This window comes from Nicotiana tabacum, chromosome 8 (genome assembly GCF_000715075.1).
Source record: "Nicotiana tabacum cultivar K326 chromosome 8, ASM71507v2, whole genome shotgun sequence".
In the NCBI taxonomy this organism is placed as follows: Eukaryota; Viridiplantae; Streptophyta; class Magnoliopsida; order Solanales; family Solanaceae; genus Nicotiana; species Nicotiana tabacum.
Window position 1 is genome coordinate 205,762,026 of NC_134087.1, and position 17,931 is coordinate 205,779,956.

The 17,931-nt window shown below is 35.9% G+C and overlaps 2 protein-coding genes across 3 annotated transcripts in view; one reads left to right on the forward strand and one right to left on the reverse strand.

The window, feature by feature from the left end:
* The first annotated feature begins 214 nt into the window (after positions 1-214).
* LOC107822460 (putative late blight resistance protein homolog R1A-3) lies at positions 215-4,123 on the forward strand. Its single transcript, XM_016649009.2, has 2 exons — positions 215-3,095; positions 3,507-4,123. The coding sequence occupies exons 1-2, from the start codon at positions 349-351 to the stop codon at positions 3,532-3,534; spliced, it is 2,775 nt and encodes a 924-aa protein (XP_016504495.2). The 5' UTR covers positions 215-348; the 3' UTR covers positions 3,535-4,123.
* Positions 4,124-6,383: 2,260 nt separating this feature from the next.
* The window catches only part of LOC107822457 (nuclear pore complex protein NUP205), a 50,717-nt gene continuing 39,169 nt past the window's right edge, over positions 6,384-17,931 (reverse strand). The window contains exons 25-45 of one of the 2 annotated variants that reach the window (XM_075220077.1): positions 17,765-17,842; positions 17,436-17,639; positions 15,872-15,964; positions 15,680-15,793; positions 15,365-15,535; positions 15,203-15,258; positions 15,051-15,123; positions 14,761-14,951; positions 14,541-14,667; positions 14,340-14,417; positions 12,937-13,098; positions 11,324-11,464; positions 11,113-11,250; positions 9,262-9,405; positions 8,974-9,096; positions 8,754-8,849; positions 8,464-8,601; positions 8,246-8,346; positions 7,331-7,450; positions 7,153-7,252; positions 6,384-6,689 (exon numbers count right to left, since the gene is read on the reverse strand). In XM_075220077.1, coding sequence (XP_075076178.1) covers positions 6,606-6,689; positions 7,153-7,252; positions 7,331-7,450; positions 8,246-8,346; positions 8,464-8,601; positions 8,754-8,849; positions 8,974-9,096; positions 9,262-9,405; positions 11,113-11,250; positions 11,324-11,464; positions 12,937-13,098; positions 14,340-14,417; positions 14,541-14,667; positions 14,761-14,951; positions 15,051-15,123; positions 15,203-15,258; positions 15,365-15,535; positions 15,680-15,793; positions 15,872-15,964; positions 17,436-17,639; positions 17,765-17,842 — 2,532 coding nt within the window. In that variant the 3' untranslated portion in view covers positions 6,384-6,605. Of the gene's footprint in view, positions 6,690-7,152; positions 7,253-7,330; positions 7,451-8,245; positions 8,347-8,463; positions 8,602-8,753; positions 8,850-8,973; positions 9,097-9,261; positions 9,406-11,112; positions 11,251-11,323; positions 11,495-12,936; positions 13,099-14,339; positions 14,418-14,540; positions 14,668-14,760; positions 14,952-15,050; positions 15,124-15,202; positions 15,259-15,364; positions 15,536-15,679; positions 15,794-15,871; positions 15,965-17,435; positions 17,640-17,764; positions 17,843-17,931 lie in introns of both variants that reach the window. The other variant, XM_075220076.1, reaches the window with a different exon arrangement.

A 17,931-nucleotide genomic window follows, 5' to 3' on the forward strand; every position in this document is an offset into this window, starting at 1 on the left:
ATAGTCAGCTAAGCTTTTCTCATTTTAATTAACAAATAAAATTGCTTTTATACAAATTTTCCAGTTGGAATGGCTCTACAGCTTAGTCAAGTATTCATTTAGTATAAATTATTCATGTACTTGTCCTTTACTCTATTAATGTTTAACAGGTCATCTTTTAACTACTGATATTTTCAGTCAACCAATGAAAGCTTACAGCTAATTTTTTTTTTGTTCTTAAACTAGAATCTCTAAGCAAACTTAATTCTTATCAAAAACCACCATTTTCAACAGAGTAGGCTACAAAAACTCTGTTGAGAGATTCTGTGTATTGCATCACATACACACGAGAGAGAGAGAAAGAGGGACATGGCTTATGCTGCTATTACTTCTCTTATGAACACCATACAACAATCAATGGAATCGACTGGACTTGTGATGCAATTGTTCTATGAAAAGCTTGAATCATTGAGAGCTATTATGGAGAAATCCTGCAATGTAACAGGCAATGTATTGACAAGCTTGGAAGCGCAAATCGCAGAGCTAGCAGATGAAGCAGAATATAAGGTTGACTTGGAATCAAGAAATATTTTTTTGCCCGAAAATGAAAAAAAGCAAAGAAGAGCTTTTGTGAATCTTTATTCCCTTGTAAAAGAAGTAGTAGGACGCATTGATTCAACAATGAAGAAGTGGATGGCAATTCAAAACAAGCTCAAGAACATCCAAGATCTTAAAGCACAAGATTTGTCTCTTGTCAGTACGTCACGACATGGCCTAGAGCCTGAGGATAAGATGGTTGGCCTTGAAAATGAATTCGAGATGGTGCAGGATCAACTTGCTAGAGGAGCAAGGGAACTAGAAGTTGTCTCAATTGTCGGGATGGGGGGCATCGGCAAGACAACTTTGGCTAACAAAATCTATAGTGATCCATTCATGATGTCTCACTTTGGCATTCGTGCAAAAGCAACAGTTTCACAAGAGTACTGTGCGAGATATGTGCTTCTAGGCCTTCTTTCTTCTATAAGTGGAAAGTTCGATGAATTTCATGAGCATCAAGATGATGATCAACTAGCAGACCAACTACAAAAGCTTCTAAAATGCGGGAGGTACTTGGTAGTCATTGATGATATATGGACTAGAGAAGCATGGGATGGTATAAAACGATGTTTCCCAGACTGTAACAATGGGAGTCGAATACTCATGACCACGAGGAATGTGGAGGTGGCTGAATGTGCTAGCTCAGGTAAGACTCCTTATCACATGCGCCTCATGAATTTTGATGAAAGTTGGAGTTTGTTGTACGAAAAGGTCTTTGTAAAAGACTATTTTTCCCCTGAATTTGAACAACTTGGCAAAAAGATTGCACTAAACTGTGGAGGATTACCTCTAGCACTTGTTTTGATTGCCGGACTTCTCTCCAAAATTGGTAATTCATTGGATGAGTGGGAAAGTGTTGTCAAGAATGTAAGTTCAATGGTAAACACAGAGGTTAATGTCCAATGCATGAGGGTGGTTGCATTAAGTTACCATTACTTGCCTCATCACCTAAAATCGTGCTTTCTATATTTTGCAATCTTCCAAGAGGATGAACGGATTTTAGTCAATAAACTTGTGGAATTATGGGCAGCAGAGGGGTTTTTGAAGGTAGAAGAGAGGAAAAGCATAGAAGAAGTGGCAGAAAAATGTCTAAAAGAACTTATAGATAGAAGTTTAATTTCCATCCACAATTTGAGTTTTGATGGAAAAATTGAGATTTGTGGAATGCATGATGTGACCCGTGAAATCTGCTTGAGAGAAGCTCGAAACATGAACATTGTGAATGTTACGAGGGAAGAGAAGTATCAAAATTCATGTGTGCAATCTATGCATTTTTCCTCTAAGAGTCGAGGTCGGATCAGTATCCAATTGATCACGTCTGAGCAGAATACTGAGAAAATATTGGCAAGGTATCCTAAAAATGAGGTTCGTTCTATTATCTGTTTTAGAGTGAAAATGTTCGTGCCAAAGTTGTTGCACTTCAAGCTAGTAAGAGTACTAGATCTTGCTTTAATGAGATTTTCTGCTTTTCCCAGTTTGATTCTTGATTTAATTCACTTGAGATACCTAGCTTTGAGTCTTTCTCCTAGCTTGCAGCATTATCTAGGAGAAGAGATTTCCTCATCTTTTTCAGTAGACATTCCTCCATCGATATCTAGCCTATGTTATCTGCAAACTTTTATACTAAAACTTTTACAGCCTAATGCCCGGGAATATCCTCTGGTATTACCATACAAAATTTTGACGATGCCACAATTGAGGCACCTCCATTTGGACTGGAATTACTTGCAGTATCATGAGCCTATGGAGAAAAGTTTGGTTCTGAAAAATTTGCAATGTCTGTCTGGATTGAATCCTTGGCATTGTACTAGGTCCGTCTTTAGACAATTTCCCAATTTAAAGAAGTTGCAAATATGTGGCATCTGGGAAGACTTTCGTAGTCGCAAGGACCTCTATGATTTTCACTATTTAGATCAGCTCGAGGAATTAGATTTTGTTCTTACTTATTCATGTTATGCTTGCTTTCTGGAAAGCATTACATCTTCAGGCCTTTTGAGGTTCACGAGGCAAAAACGACGAGCAATTTTGCTGGAGAGACCATCTCTGGCCCTTCCTCCTACAGAAACTTTTCCATATTCAATCCTTCCTCCTCCAGATGCTTTTCCGCAGAACCTCAAGAAACTGGCTTTTTACGGGACTTGTTTGCAGTGGAAGGATTTGAGCATTGTTGGTAAATTGCCCAAACTCGAGGCCCTTAAACTAGGAAATAGTGCCTGCATAGGCGTGGAGTGGAAGGTAGTTAAGGATGGTTTTCCTAGCTTGAAGTTTTTGCTACTGGAACGTTTGAAGGTTCGTTACTGGAGAGCCAGTTGTGATCACTTTCCGTGCCTTGAACGGCTATTTCTTGAACGTTGCTGGGATTTGGATTCAATCCCTCAAGATTTTGCAGATATAACTACCCTTTCTCTGATTGATATTAGCAGTTGTGCAGAATCTGTTGGAAATTCCGCCAAGCAGATTCAACAGGACATTCAAGAAAACTATGGCAGTTTTGTTGAAGTCAATATCCGGAAGCCTTTGTAAGACATCTTCTTCCTCGATTTACAAGTTTTGTTGCTTGTAGTTGTTTTTCTGTGTCAAATGCTACGGCTTGTTTGGTCAAGAGTATAGTAAATAGATAGTCTTATTTTAGTTATGTGCACTGCTGTATATTTTCTTATATCATTGCGTAATATTGATCTACAATAACATATAACTCTTCATAGTAAGCCCGATATAGTAACCTAGATAATAGAGTAATAACCTGCTCTAATAAGTTAAATCGCACTGATAGAGTGAAAATCATCTTCTACAAGTTAAATCCATCGAATAATAACATGTAACATGTTATACCTGCATGCTCATTCCTGCTATAACTTTCTCTTGTTCCTTAATTTTGAAAAATCTACCATTTCATTTTTCATCCTTTGTGATGTTTCTTTTTTCCACAGAAACATGCGACAAGGACCGAGTGGTTGAGCAGCAAGAACTTCAGCTGTGGAAGCCCTTTCTCAGCTACTTCCCACTCCGTATTAGTACTTGAGGAACCATACTTGCTCTAATTGATATAAGCGACTGCGAAAAAATTGTTGGGAATTCCGCCAAGCAGATTCAACAGGACATTCAAGATAACTATGCAAGTTCTGCTGAGGTCCATATCAGTTAAGCTGGAATTGGATTTTTCAAATTTCCATGGATTTTTCATTTAGGGTAGAATTGGATTTTGTTCAGTCTTTTCTGAATGTTGGTAGGTCATAAGAGAAACTAGACCTGTATAAACAAGTTAGGAAAATCTTTCGCTATTATACATAAACTTTGAAAGAGAAGGAGAACCTTGGAGTAAAGTTGCATCCATGTGACCATGAGGTCACGGGTTCGAGCCGTGGAAGCAGCCTCTTGCATAAATGCAGGGTAAGTCAATGTGGTTATTTCTGCAAAATCTTGAGGTATCAAATCCAAGTACCAGCAAGCTTTGACGATCAAATTCAACACTAGATTATCTCTTCACATAGATTGATATGGACAATTGCTTAAATTTCTCTATTTTAGACACGGTGAGTCAGGTGAATGCCTCATCTCTTGTCTCTTCTTTTTTAAATAAAAACTGTTACAAGAAATAGTTTAGAGAAATTTTCGTCGTAGCAAAAACCACTTGCAAGTCGCATTTTCATCCAACATCAACTATGGTACAACTTAGGAAATTAGCAATGCATAACTTAAAGCATAAAATCAAGGCTAAACAAAAATTTCAATGTACAATGATTACTGTGCTACAAGTAGGTGTTGAGAGAGTAAAATCTCAGTATTTTGATAGACAAGGACCGGGTTCAATACTATATTCTTGGCCATAAGTATTCCTACAATGAGCAGTAACTTCCCTTCCTGGTGTTGCTTATGTTAGTTGTATTAGTTGCATTGTTATATCAGTGCATGGTACTGATATACTGCAGTTCAGATTTATGGCGATATTTGTGCTTGATGTTCCAAATATGTTCTGGTAAATAACATTGCTAATTTGCATTCGAGTTACCTCTCATGAAAATGGTATTGAATATCTATTCCTCGGTGTTATACACCAAATCAAGAAATTTAACATTAGCGGAAAAAAATGTGTGAAAAACATATATCATGCATTCATTGGTTTGGTGTGAACATCAGGTATGGACAAGTTTTTATTAAGTTTGAATATGTATTTAAAGCAATGTTAACTTATATTACCATGTCCTTGCAAGCACTGCCAAACTATTCACAAGAAGTTAATAGTAAGCATCGGATGGATTTTATATACTATGGAATCAACTGAAACCATTATTTTCGACATGGAATATAGATATATATTGAAAAACTACTGAAAATTTCAATAATAACTAAATTATGAACCCGTAATCTCAAAAATACATATGAGTTTGAAGCTAAAAAAGAACATTGAGTTTAATCTTCAATCTGCTTTTTGTTTTGATCAACGCATTTAGGGAGAGTAAATTCATGTTTGAAGTCTCAATAGTATTGTTCTGCTCAGAAACCGGCTTATATGTAGGCTTATTTCACATGACGATGGTTAATTTATGCATATTCTACCACATTTAATCATTTAACAATAGTAAATTGACAGGGAGAGTAAATTCATGTTTGAAATCTCAATAGTTCGGAGAAAACAAATGCTGCAGATAATTTTTTGCACAGATCCCTTCTCTTTGACTCTTTCATTTACTCAAAACTCTCTCTCAACTATTTTCTCCAAACAAACACCGCATCCACCCATCAAATTTTGCCTTTTTGTTATGACGGCGTTGTCTGGATCAACTAGTACCCACCTTGAATATTTTATTGGGTATCGATTATTTTCCACTAGCATAAGTACCTCACAAGTTAAGACCACAGCTCACCTCTCATTTCTATTGAACTTTCATCTTTTACAATTTAAACAGAAAAATAATCCTGCAAACACTTGTATTTTATTCTATGATCTCTTATATGTAAGAATAAAAATCTCTTGAAAGATTTTACATAAAACTTAAAAAAATGTAACGGACTACAAAATCAATTGTCTCGAGCCATATATTAACAAAGGAGTACCCGTTTTTTTCTCTAAGATTCATCAAATACTCACCAGGCAACTACATCCAGTGACAGGAGCTATGCATGGTGAACGGGTTCAATCGAGCCTTCACTGGAAAATTATATTGCATCTTCAGAGAAAAATATTTTAAATATATATAAAACTTATAAAATTCTCGTTATATTAAGAAACTTTTTAGTGTAACGTTTCTCTAATTTCCTTGTTCGAATTTCTGATTTCGCCACTACCTACAAGGCTACAACGCAGGAATCATTCACCGCGATCACTAGAAAAACTCGCATCACCACCGCCCATTCAGAGAAAAATATTTTAAATATATATAAAACTTATAAAATTCTCGTTATATTAAGAAACTTTTTAGTGTAACGTTTCTCTAATTTCCTTGTTCGAATTTCTGATTTCGCCACTACCTACAAGGCTACAACGCAGGAATCATTCACCGCGATCACTAGAAAAACTCACATCACCACTGCCCATTCAGAGAAAAATATTTTAAATATATATAAAACTTATAAAATTCTCGTTATATTAAATAACATTTTAGTGTAACGTTTCTCTAATTTCCTTGTTCAAATTTCTGATTGCGCCACTACTTACAAGGCTACAACGCAGGAATCATTCACCGCGATCACTAGAAAAACTCGCATCACCACCTCCCAGCTCCCATAAAAATACTATGTCGTCAATAATAAATTTCTTACTGCATTTGGAAAAGACATCATAAAAACCCCATTCTAACGCACAAACATTTAGAACAAACAAAACAAAACTCCATTGAAATGGGAAATACTAAATTGCACATTACAGCAAGTTGTATGACATACAATATGTACAACTGATTGGAGGATTAATAAAAATTACAAGACCGACACTGGATAAAAGACGATATACAATTACATTTAAACGACTTCCAAACTCATCCTACCTATGCCAAAATTTAGAAAAGAAAAAGAATGAACAAGATTTCTACTCAAACAGGTGACTTCTGAATCGATATTTCTTTCAGAGAACTAGCTAATCTTCGGAACACCTTAAGGTCATGACCCGTTTTATCCTGCAGACAAATGAAGGATAAAAAATGAAATGCTAGATTCCCATAATTAAGAAGAGACAATTATAACAAGCATTAGCATGCAGGTTACAAAGTTAAAATATTGCTAAACATGGCTGAACAAGAGAATTATCACAAGCATGTTATTCTTTTTTGATAACCAAGAAATCCTCAAGGGCCAATGGCGCATGGTTCGAAACTCAATGAATAATGGGTTCACCCTTCTAACCCTTACATATCATGTTTTGCAGGAGGTTTAAAACCCGTGAAGCGCACATAAGCCACATTATGAAATGCGCTCTTACCATTAAACCAAAGCCTTGCGGGTGAGAATTATTACAAGCATTGGCATGCAAGTATAGGAAGTTGAAATAGGTTCATGCCGAGTCAAATAGGTTCACATAAATTGAAACAGAGGGAGTATTGTTTAGGGTACAGGGAAGGAGAGGAGTTTTAGTTAGCATACCTCGCTTAGAAGTTCAAGCCTCTCCAAAGCTGAGATTAACTTTCCACAAAGCAAATTCAAGTCGTCTTTTGCGTATGGTTTGGTGCCACATTCAAAAGAACTGCAACGCCCAAGTGAAGTTAAGCAAGCAGAATTTGCATAACCATGAAAGAAAGAAAAAATGTATTAGCAACAATACCTGTCCTGAAAATGGACAAGGATAATATTCATCACGTTTTCCGCCAGTAAAAGTAATAGTGTCATCAGTTTATTCCTATCTCCAATAATCTGGCACATCTCCACCATTGCAATATATCTCCTGGAATACAAAATGATGTGAGCAGAGGGACCAATCAAGAAATTAGTCTGATTAGTATACTAAAGAGATTTTAGGCACAATAATTATTCACCTCTGAGCAATGCAGACCATACAGTCAACACAATAATTGCAAGTAAGACTAAGCATACGACTGTATATCCAATATTTGACGGCAAAGAGAATTTATTTTCTGTATCAGCGTTTAATGAAATAAAAATTAACTGCAATTCCTAAGATTTGACCACCCACAGAATCTATTTTATGTCTTGGAATTAAAGAAATTTCCAAGGAGATATTATGTACTATCATCAGTGCATCAGGGCTGGTGCGAAAAATCTGTCTTTTCTATCAGCAATCAAAAGCGAGAGACCAAAACACATGAGTTGGACTGATGGAGTTGCACTAATAGGAAGTTCATTGACACTCAATGAGAAACTTAAACATGAATTAGAAGGAGCCTATAGACATTGAATGATATATATAGGAATTACAAGATAAATAGTATATTTTGCCTAAGTACAGACAGCGTTAGATCATCTAGTCCTCCAATAGAACTATAGATGACATTCCGAAATATGCATACGTTGCATCAACAAATCACTAATACCAAGTAAGCCTCTGAATCTCTCACACGTTACAGCAGAAGGATGAGAAAACAAAATATTATCCATGCTCTCCCAGTAAGTACCGACCACCCTCCAGCTAGTATTGAAAGTTCAATAATCTAGATCAGACATCATATTACAACTGGACATGTATATCTCCTGAAATCGTATTACATGAAGCTGCATGTACCTTTTCTGAATGTTTTCAGATGACGAAAAACAGCCCTTGGGAATACACATGTTAATGATTTCATCCACTTCCTGTCTTGATAATTCATTTATATCTTGAATCTGGGAAAATAAAGAGATTTGAAGTTAAAATTAATATTTTTATAAGATAATTCTACTCAGATTATAAGAAGTACAATTTTTATTCTTTATTCAGTAGCCAAAACACAGATCTTTCACCTTGCTAAGCAGTAAATATCTGTCCTCCGTAGCCCTTTCCAGTGCTGTAGCCAGAGAGTTCAAAAGAAAACCAAGTAAATTCAAGGTTGGCTGTTGCTGAGCAGCGGAAGCACGATAGTCCATTGGACCATCTGAGACCTGATCCAAATATAATGAACAAAATTGTATGACACATGCCATTCTTTATTCTCAAGGCAGCAGCAATAGAAAGAGACATAAGCATTTCATGCCTAACCGTTAAGTTAAAAGTTAATAAGAAGAAAATAGTTAAAGAAGCAAAATTGATGTACCGGCAATCTTAAAGACTTCTTCGTTACAAGAAAACAGAGATAAGAGCTCAGGCTAAAGCAAAGACGAGAAACATTCACTGCTGCCTTCCGCCTTTCCTGAAAATAGAAAAGGAAACACAGCTGAGAAGAACTATGACTATACAGACTTCAACGTTATAAATATATCTTATATCTTGCCTCCGGAATACACAATCAAGCTACACCTGGGAGTTCTTATTACCTCCAGAAAACGTATGGATTGGTTTGTAATAAAACAATCTGGATCACGAGAGAAAAGAAAACGCATCATCACAAAAAGCCCTTGAACAAAACCATATTCATCACTCTCTTCATATGGCCAGATCTGCACAGATTTACAGTTAAAAGTAGGTCAAGAAGAAGTGTTAGATAAGAGGTGGACTAGCAAATGGTAATTTAAATGGCTAAAACATCAGCAATTTACCCTTCAATGGAATTGAAATCAATCTAAAAGACAGCAATGCCAAACAAACTTTATGCATATCTGTACCTTTGTAAGTATGCCAACCACCAGATTTATTTGTTCCATTGTCAAGTCATCAGCATCAGAAAGATCTTCTCGAAGAATTTGATCAAAAAGTAATTGATGACCTCCTACAAATTCAATGACTTCACGGACAACTTTATTTTTAACCTGCTAGTCACCCACGTAATTAAGATGACAGATTTTAAGATATGAAGTAAAACAATTCAAAAATTCAACAGGAATGAGAAGGTCGAGTGCAATCAGGAGAAGCAGAAAACAACAGGGAAATGTTGTGACAAAGTTCAAGGGTTTTAAACTAGAAAATAAAGAATCATTTATTCTACATACATGTATATTCACATATACGAGTGTATGACACCATTGCGCTTCTAAAATTCCCTCCCTCCCTCGGTCCCTCCCTCCCTCTGCTATATATAAGTAAAAGGGTTTCATTTCACCAAAAGCAGCATTGTCAAAAGCAAAATGTGTAGAAATGTACCAAAGCCCTACAACTCAAGAAACGAGCGCACGAAGAAATATGCACGAACAATATATGTACAAAGACACCCACATAGACATGTACAAGCAAGAAAACATAACTATACACATAGATAATTATATAAGTAGCAGGAAAAAGAAAACTTCAACTTCATTTTAGTGATATACATGAAAGAGACAAAGTGAATCAATTTAAAATACCATCTTAACTTTATGATTGAAATACAACAACGCAAACATAAATTTTAATCCAAATTAAATGACTATTTTATTCTTATTTAGTTTCTAATTTCCTATTACTAATCACAGTCAGAGACTCACATTTATCCATTATATACATTAGTATCATTTTAGCTACTATATTTAGTATTTCTCACAGTCCTCTTCAAGAGAGGAAACAGGATCCTTGTAAGTTAACCTAACTTGATTTTGATACTCAACCTAATTTTTTCAACAATAAGTGAGTGCTTGGCTGCTTGGTTTTGCTGAGGTACGCCCTAAGTGCTAGAGGGTTTAAGTGCACCTCATACATAATGTCTATGACAACAGTGACCAAAGTGGAACCTCTTGAACATAGATGAAATACAAGAAGCGAATGAATCTATCATAGCAAATTGAAAGTATGGAGTATTCAATTAGAAAGTTTTTGACAATAGGAAAGATATATGTGGTCATTTACAGTTATACCTGTAAAAGAAAAAACAAAAACGCATTCATCTATGCATGAGATAGATGTTACATTGTAATGTACAAAACTTAAGAAAGATAGCATTTCCCAGTGGAAAAGACCAACTACACTACAGAAAAGTGAGGTTAAATGAAGAAAAACCCGCGAAAGAAATAAGCTTTAAGGAGATTGTTAATGTTAAGCCATTTAATTAATATCAAGACTTAGTAGCTTCTTCATGACATTTAAGTTCAGTCGTGTTGCATCAATTACTTTATATCTTATGCATATTCAACTTATATGACAAAAGTCATTTGTTTCTTTCTTAAACTCTGCATTCAACCAAATACCTCAAAACAAATCTGGGAGGAGGGAGTATATGAGTTTATGACTACAATGGGATTGTGGATGAACCTAGCGCTACAGGATTTCAGTCAAAAGGCCTCTCCACTTCTATTTTCCCCTTCCTCATTTTCATGAGCCCACCCCATCCAAAAACAAAGTCTCTTTTAGAAAAAATGATTACATCATGTGCATAAGTGCCAAATTATCAGAAGTGCATTCTTCTTTTCTTTCTACAAAAGGTTACTCGTTAGTGTACAAGAATTCTATGCACTATTCGCCATCAACAACTTTTTGACTTCAATATGAAATATCTTTTACATGTCTTTACGACTTTATACTGCATTATATTGAAGTTCAAAGCTAACCTCAAAAAATTCAGATGCATCAATCAATGAAGTAAGTGAAAACACCACTCTCAAGATTGGAGCAATGATCATTCGTTGTTTATCAACGTCAACTGACAATTCTCTGCCAAACTTTCCATCCATGCGCTGGTAGCTTCCCTGATAATAGGTCGTAACAATTTAATGAAAAATGTCATTGCGAACTAAAGCACATGAAGAGAGGAACAAAGACCTTCAATTGTATACTCAGTGCCCTACAGGCAGAAATGTGCTCGAATGCACCCATTGAAAAAAGCACTTGGGCCCCTGATTTCCCATACTTGTGGCTAATTCTCAGAAGAAGAGCAAGTTCAGCTTCAAGAGTGCAGACACGCTGCATTGACTCCAAAGATAGCCCACCATCCTAATGAGGGACTCCAATCAAACTTTTAAAACCCACGAAAAATATATAAACAAAAACAAAAACAAAACAAAAAAAAAATTTGAGAATGAAATAAAGAACATACCTTATACATGCAAGTTAATACATAGAATCTGAACTTGTGTCATAAAAGACACAAAAGACTGAAAGGGTTTCCATCAGGTTGGAAACTTAATACACATTTCAAGGGGAGGGGTAAATACACCCCTAATTAGGCTGCATGGACTTTGACATAATCATGACTTTCCCTTGCTTTCATTTCTTACTCTTCACCACACTTTGCATACAAAGACTCACACAAGAAAAAAAGGGCAGCCCGGTGTACGAAGCATCCCAAGTTCACGCAAGGTCTGAGGAAGGGCCGCACCCAGACAAGTGTAATGTAGGCGGTCTACTCTAACAACCTTCAGTGGTTTCAGCTCGAACCCATGACCTATAGGTCACAAGGAGACAACTTTACCGTTGCTCCGAGCTCACTCACTTATACAAGAAAAAGATAAAAAAGTTTTTTCCAATAAAGGTCCAAAATAACTCTAAAACATCACTATCAACAACAACAAAACCAATAAAACGCAACCTTCTGATTTGTGTGGTTGACACTGGATCTACTGAAGTTGATACAAAAAATCATTGCTTCATTGATCAACATTTTTTGTTACTCATTTCTTTTGCCATTTCTGGTACTCCTAGAAGTCATGGCTTGAATTAATACCAAAACAGAAGAATATTAAAACAGAAGTAAGCTGGCTTACTAAGATTTTTCAATTAGCAAAGGGACAAATGTCATAATAAAGAGACTTTTGCATGTGCTTGGATTACACTTCAGTTAAATAACAGTATGCTGCACAGCTAAGGAAACAAATACAGGGTAGACAGAATAATGACACTCTAGTGAACATACTATAAATTTGGTTATTACTAATTAATAAATAATGGCATAACAAAGTTGTTGACGACTCCTAGTTCAGGATCTACACTGTACAGGAAATGTGAAGCAGCGACTGAAGGGAAGCTTACTAGAATTGAATTACTATCCTAATGTCCATTGAATTGTATAGAAAGTGTAGGAGGGATAGAGTTACAGAAGAAATAGCTTAGTCTGGGACTCATGTCTAGAACAAGCTATAGAAAGAAGATGTGTGTAAAATATTACTTGGTAATAAAAATGTTTAGTTACCAAAAAAAAAAAATTGTTGACGACTTAAAAGGTGAAACTTGAAGGAAATAATGGAAACCTGTAAACGAAATTTAGTGGAACATATTTTACACCCAAAAATATGAACTTAGTGGAAAAGAGATCAGATGCTCCAACAGGAAAACAGAGATTGTTATTGCTCTCTATCATGTATAACAGTAATGCTTGACATAAAGGAAAGACTGCCCAGATATCAACAGAGATCTTATGGAGGAGATGGATCAAATACCTGAGAAAAGTTATTGATGCTCACAAGACAAGACCTCAAAAAGCCTCTGCTTTGCAGTTGGCTCAAGAAAAACTTTTCATGATCAATGCAAATTAAAGCATCCAAAACATAGAGCGAGATAGTCTTTCCAGATTCACTGCCATGGGTTGCATCTTTTATGATCTATTTTTCGAACAAAGCAAAGAACACAGTAAGCTAATGCAGCAGAACAGCAATTTTAATACATATACACCTCAAAATGCAAAAGGAAAATATAGAGTAATAGAGTGTCTGATATGGTGGAAAATGCTTTTACCGCAGGAAATCATTTTTAAGTTTTTGATCGAGTATAGAAGTAGATGACATATGATAATCATAGAAAGTGGAGAATATGATATGAGAATAGCGTTCTGAGCTTCTTTTTTTGGTTCTGAGGATATTTATGTACTGAACATTGACAACAATGTCAAAGTGATAGCAGAAGAAAGTGATATTGAGTAACATTTGAGCTAGTTTAAAGCAAAGAATTTGCACCAATGAGTGAGAGAAGTTACTTTCTCATTTGGTGGAAAATCTACAAATAAAATATATTCAACAATTCCATGCAACCAAACAACCACCACAATAACACCTATGCTTCAATACGAGCTAGTTGGGGAATTCAATGTAACTAATTACAACAACATAATTTTTATCAAGGAGAAGATTTTTTGATAATACATTTTCCCTCATATCGAACTAAATCTTATTATCTCCCGGGCTATGCTACAGAAGAAGTGATGACTAAGGATCTGAGAAGCTTCAAATATTGAGGCTAGCGCTGTGACCAATTAATCAAAATATATTGCAGATGTTGTTATGTCATCATTATTTAATGCTCTATGACAACCTTTCACACCACGTACTCCCTATTGCAATGACCATCCCCTCAATTTACTTAAATTTTTCACCAATGAAACTTCGCCATTCATACCAAACTTAAAAAATCCACTTCATTAGCAACGTGATGCTCTGTACCTCCTCAATCATGTCCTGTAAAAGTTCTTTTGCATTATCCTGATTATACTGTATGATCTATGATTCTAGCTAATGAAATGGATCTTATTAAGTTGGTTCCATATTCAAATCCAGCTGTTCTATAATTCTAGTTAGCAACACCGTTTAAATAAATTGACAAGTACTTAATTATCATTAATCCATCACAGCATACAAATGAGAATATTCAAGTTACTGATGACATTGTCTCGTTGGGTTAAGGGACAAGCTTAAAGATCCTAATTAGCTTCAACAGGCTTGTGGGCATGCAGAGAGGAGCGAGAATTGAAATGCAAATATTTATATACCATAGGATGAAGACACTAAGACCAGCATCAGAAGATACAACAAATAAAATTAAGAATTTAGTTTGGTCTGTGTATACCCACCAGATCTAGAAGTGATTGAGCTTCCTTCCTTATTATTGAAAAATTTGCACGTGCCATTTCAGTCTGATCTTTGACAATCTGTTCATGTTTAAGGCGGAACAGAATTAAAAAATGAAGAAAGAACTTTCTACATCATTGTGTTAAATTGAACATAACAAGAGGGAGGTGTAAAGGTCGGTTTCCCCACTAAGATTGTATAACCTTTTCCAGATCCAGATCTCCATTTTCCTGTTCATCCATTGTCAATAATTGCAGAACTGTGGTTGGAAGATCAGGATCAAGCATATGCTGACAGTACTGGATATAGCTAAGGAGCAAAGCGTATTGGCTGTAGTCAGGAAACATACACAAAAAGTCGGAACTTTCTCTATTTCTATAGAAAAGATAAAGGAATGGAGAAATCAAATATGAAGCATTATACCGCCTCCTCAATGCTTCTGATGATTCGTTTCTAAGAATTGCCAGTATAAGCTTGAATAGAATAGAGTGGCATGCTCCATTAGATAATTGTTTTGTCATCATGATGTCAAGACAAGTGACAGTATCATTGTTTAAACCACTAGGGCATAAGAACCTTTCATCACGTAGCTTGGCCATGCATGTGAGACCAACCTAGAAAAATATCTTAAACAAAATAAGGCCAATGATCGAGGTAACTTAGATACAAGGTGCCGCAACTTCAACAAACCAAGAAGATGAGATAAGTGCAACCTGTGTCAATATCAGTGCCATCTTCAATGAACAGTCAGGAGAACCAGAAGCACTGAGAGAGGCATCTAGCAACCTATGTATGGAAGTAAAGGTGAGACGGGATCATAGGTTAGCAAAAAAATGAAAAAAAAAATGATGAAATGGTCACCCACTGAAATAATATTTCAGAACGGTTGGGAAGAGAGGATATTTTTCTGGAGGCCGAGACCTAGCAAGAAAAATTGCATAAACAGGATATGTCAGCCCAACGCACTCACGTATATCAGAGCATATCGATGAGTTGAAAACCAAGTGACAAAGAGAAGCAATGTGACCTCAACAATTTGAGACCAGCCAGTTAACATATGAAGCTGAGCTGCTTGTTCTTCAAGATTTTTGTTGTATCTCCAACCCCATCGTAACAGCTGTTGAATTGCATCTCGAATTTCATTAAGCTCAACTTCACTATTAAAGGAGCTATTCTGGGGATCAAACAAGCTATACTTCTGAAAGAGGGATCAAAATTTAAAAGAAACGTCATGTAGCACCTCCAGTGGGTAGAAGCAATCTCACTTGGCTAAAGGGATCTTACAAAAATAAAGGCGGCAAAACAAAGGAAAAGTGTGGTGTGGCGATAAAAAATACTGCACCTGCCATAATTTGTCACGAAATGCAGCTAGATCAATTAAACGGTCTCCACGCTCTGAGTAATAGTAAACACCACCTTTTTCACAAGTTGCAGGATTGGTGAGTATATCTTCAGCCTGCAGAATGCCAGAGAATGAAAATCCTACACCCAGAAAAATCAAGAAAAACGGATTCAAACACAATATGGTTCTTACCAGAAACCCATATTTCGCGCTCGAAACAGCTTGTGAAGATTTCAACAAAGTATCAGGAGATTTAAACTGGACAACTTCAAGCAACTCCAATACCTATACATGAATGCAAAAGGAAGTTGTTCCAACTTGCTTTAATAAAGAAAATAGAAGATACTTATTCAAAAAATATTAAGAAAACACAAGTGACAAGGAAGCAATACCACAATAACGACTCATTTAGTTACCAGGGTTACAAAAATCCCAGTACTAAATTTGGCATTACTTTATACTTTAGTTGCATTTATATTTTCAATGTTGAAGACATAAATAAATAAAAGTGTGTTCTCTCTCTTTCTATGACAATTTAAGCTTTTAGATGAGTTGGTCATGGTCAGAGACTTTTAACATTGTATACAGGCTAGATCCTAGGTTCCATTCTCACTGCCACCTGTTATAAAAAAAAAGTGTATGTGCCTGACCCGTGAAAAATGAATCAAACTTGCATGTGAAGAAGCGTGTTGAATACATAACTAAGTATATAAAGGTGTGTTTTCTCTAACTGTGAGACGGCTACATTTTTCCACATTAGTTAAAAGTAAGGATTAGCTAGACGTAGATAAAACAAATAACATGGAAAATGGCCCTTCTGCCAAAGCCATTTCCAAAAGTTACTTCATCCCAATTTATGTGATGGTATTGACTGGTACCGAGTACAAGAACAAGAGATAGATTTTCTTAAATTTATGGTCTAAAACATGCCAACAACATTTCTGTTCCGATAAATTATTTCATTAAGGGTAATATGGTGAAATTTAAAGTTAAATTTTCTCTAAATATAGAAAGTTGTCGTCCTTTTTGGGACAAATATAGACCTAGATGATAACAAGGCCTTTCATCCTCATGAAGAAGAAGTAGAGACCTGGCTTTCATTTTGTCTGTTAAAATGTTAGGTTTACCTTTTGTTATTGAGAATTGGCTGGGTATAGCGGGAAGGAGTTTGACAATCTAGTTGCATATCAGCTAAAAAGGAAAGCTTCACATAAAATGGGACAACGGGAAGGTACGCAGGTCAAGTTTAATACTAGAAACAAAAATCTATCCAAGTTTCTCCAGTTTAAAATCAAACTTAGATTATACACCATATTTCTCATTTTTAATGCAATGCATGAAGCAAATCGTAAAGTATTAATCTCAGCATTACAATCCAACGATTATTAATTCCAGTATCACAATCCTGCATTATAATCCGATCATAATTTTGTCCGCAAAGAAACGACCACCAAAGGGTTTGAAATTGCAGTCACGGAATCATTATAAATACTTTGATAGTAGTAAAAGCTATAATTTGGTGCACAGGTTTAGGAGCGACTTATACATGACACATGTGCATACTATCAAAGGGAGTCAACATCAGAGGGTGGAAATTCATCATGGCATCAGAGCAGGCAGGGTTTCTAGGTTCAACTCTCACTGCCACTCATTATCAAAAAAATGCCAAAAGAATTCCATGTTTTGATGAGATGGTCACACACTTCAATAATACTCCTGAATAAACTCATGACACAATGAGCAGTGAAAACTTCACCTTAGCCTTACTAATCATTCTGGCTCCATTCATTGCAGGACTGCTTTGATGATTGGGAGAAGATACACCAAGATCAGCATCATATTCAAAAATTCCGTCCCCAAATAATTGAGATAAGATACTTTGACAAGCTTCTCGATGGGTGGAACTAGACATATCAGCCGCATGTAATTCTACTGTTAGCAGCTTTAACAGCCATGCCCTCTGAAGAAACAATGGAGATGTGAGAAATGAATTAGATCAGGTAAGCAAACTTGGATAAAAATTTGAAGCATATTCACCTGGTTAAATAGAGGAAAGAAGGAAGAACTACTAGCTCAAAAACAGACCTGATGAAGGGAACTGACGCGAAGTGCCTGACTACTATTCCTTTTGGGTAGTGGAGCAATACCAATTATATCCAGATGCTGTAAAGATAAAATTTAAACAAACAACTGAGACAACATTGATCAAGAAGAAAGTTTTCTAAAATGTGATTTCAATCCATGCATTAGTT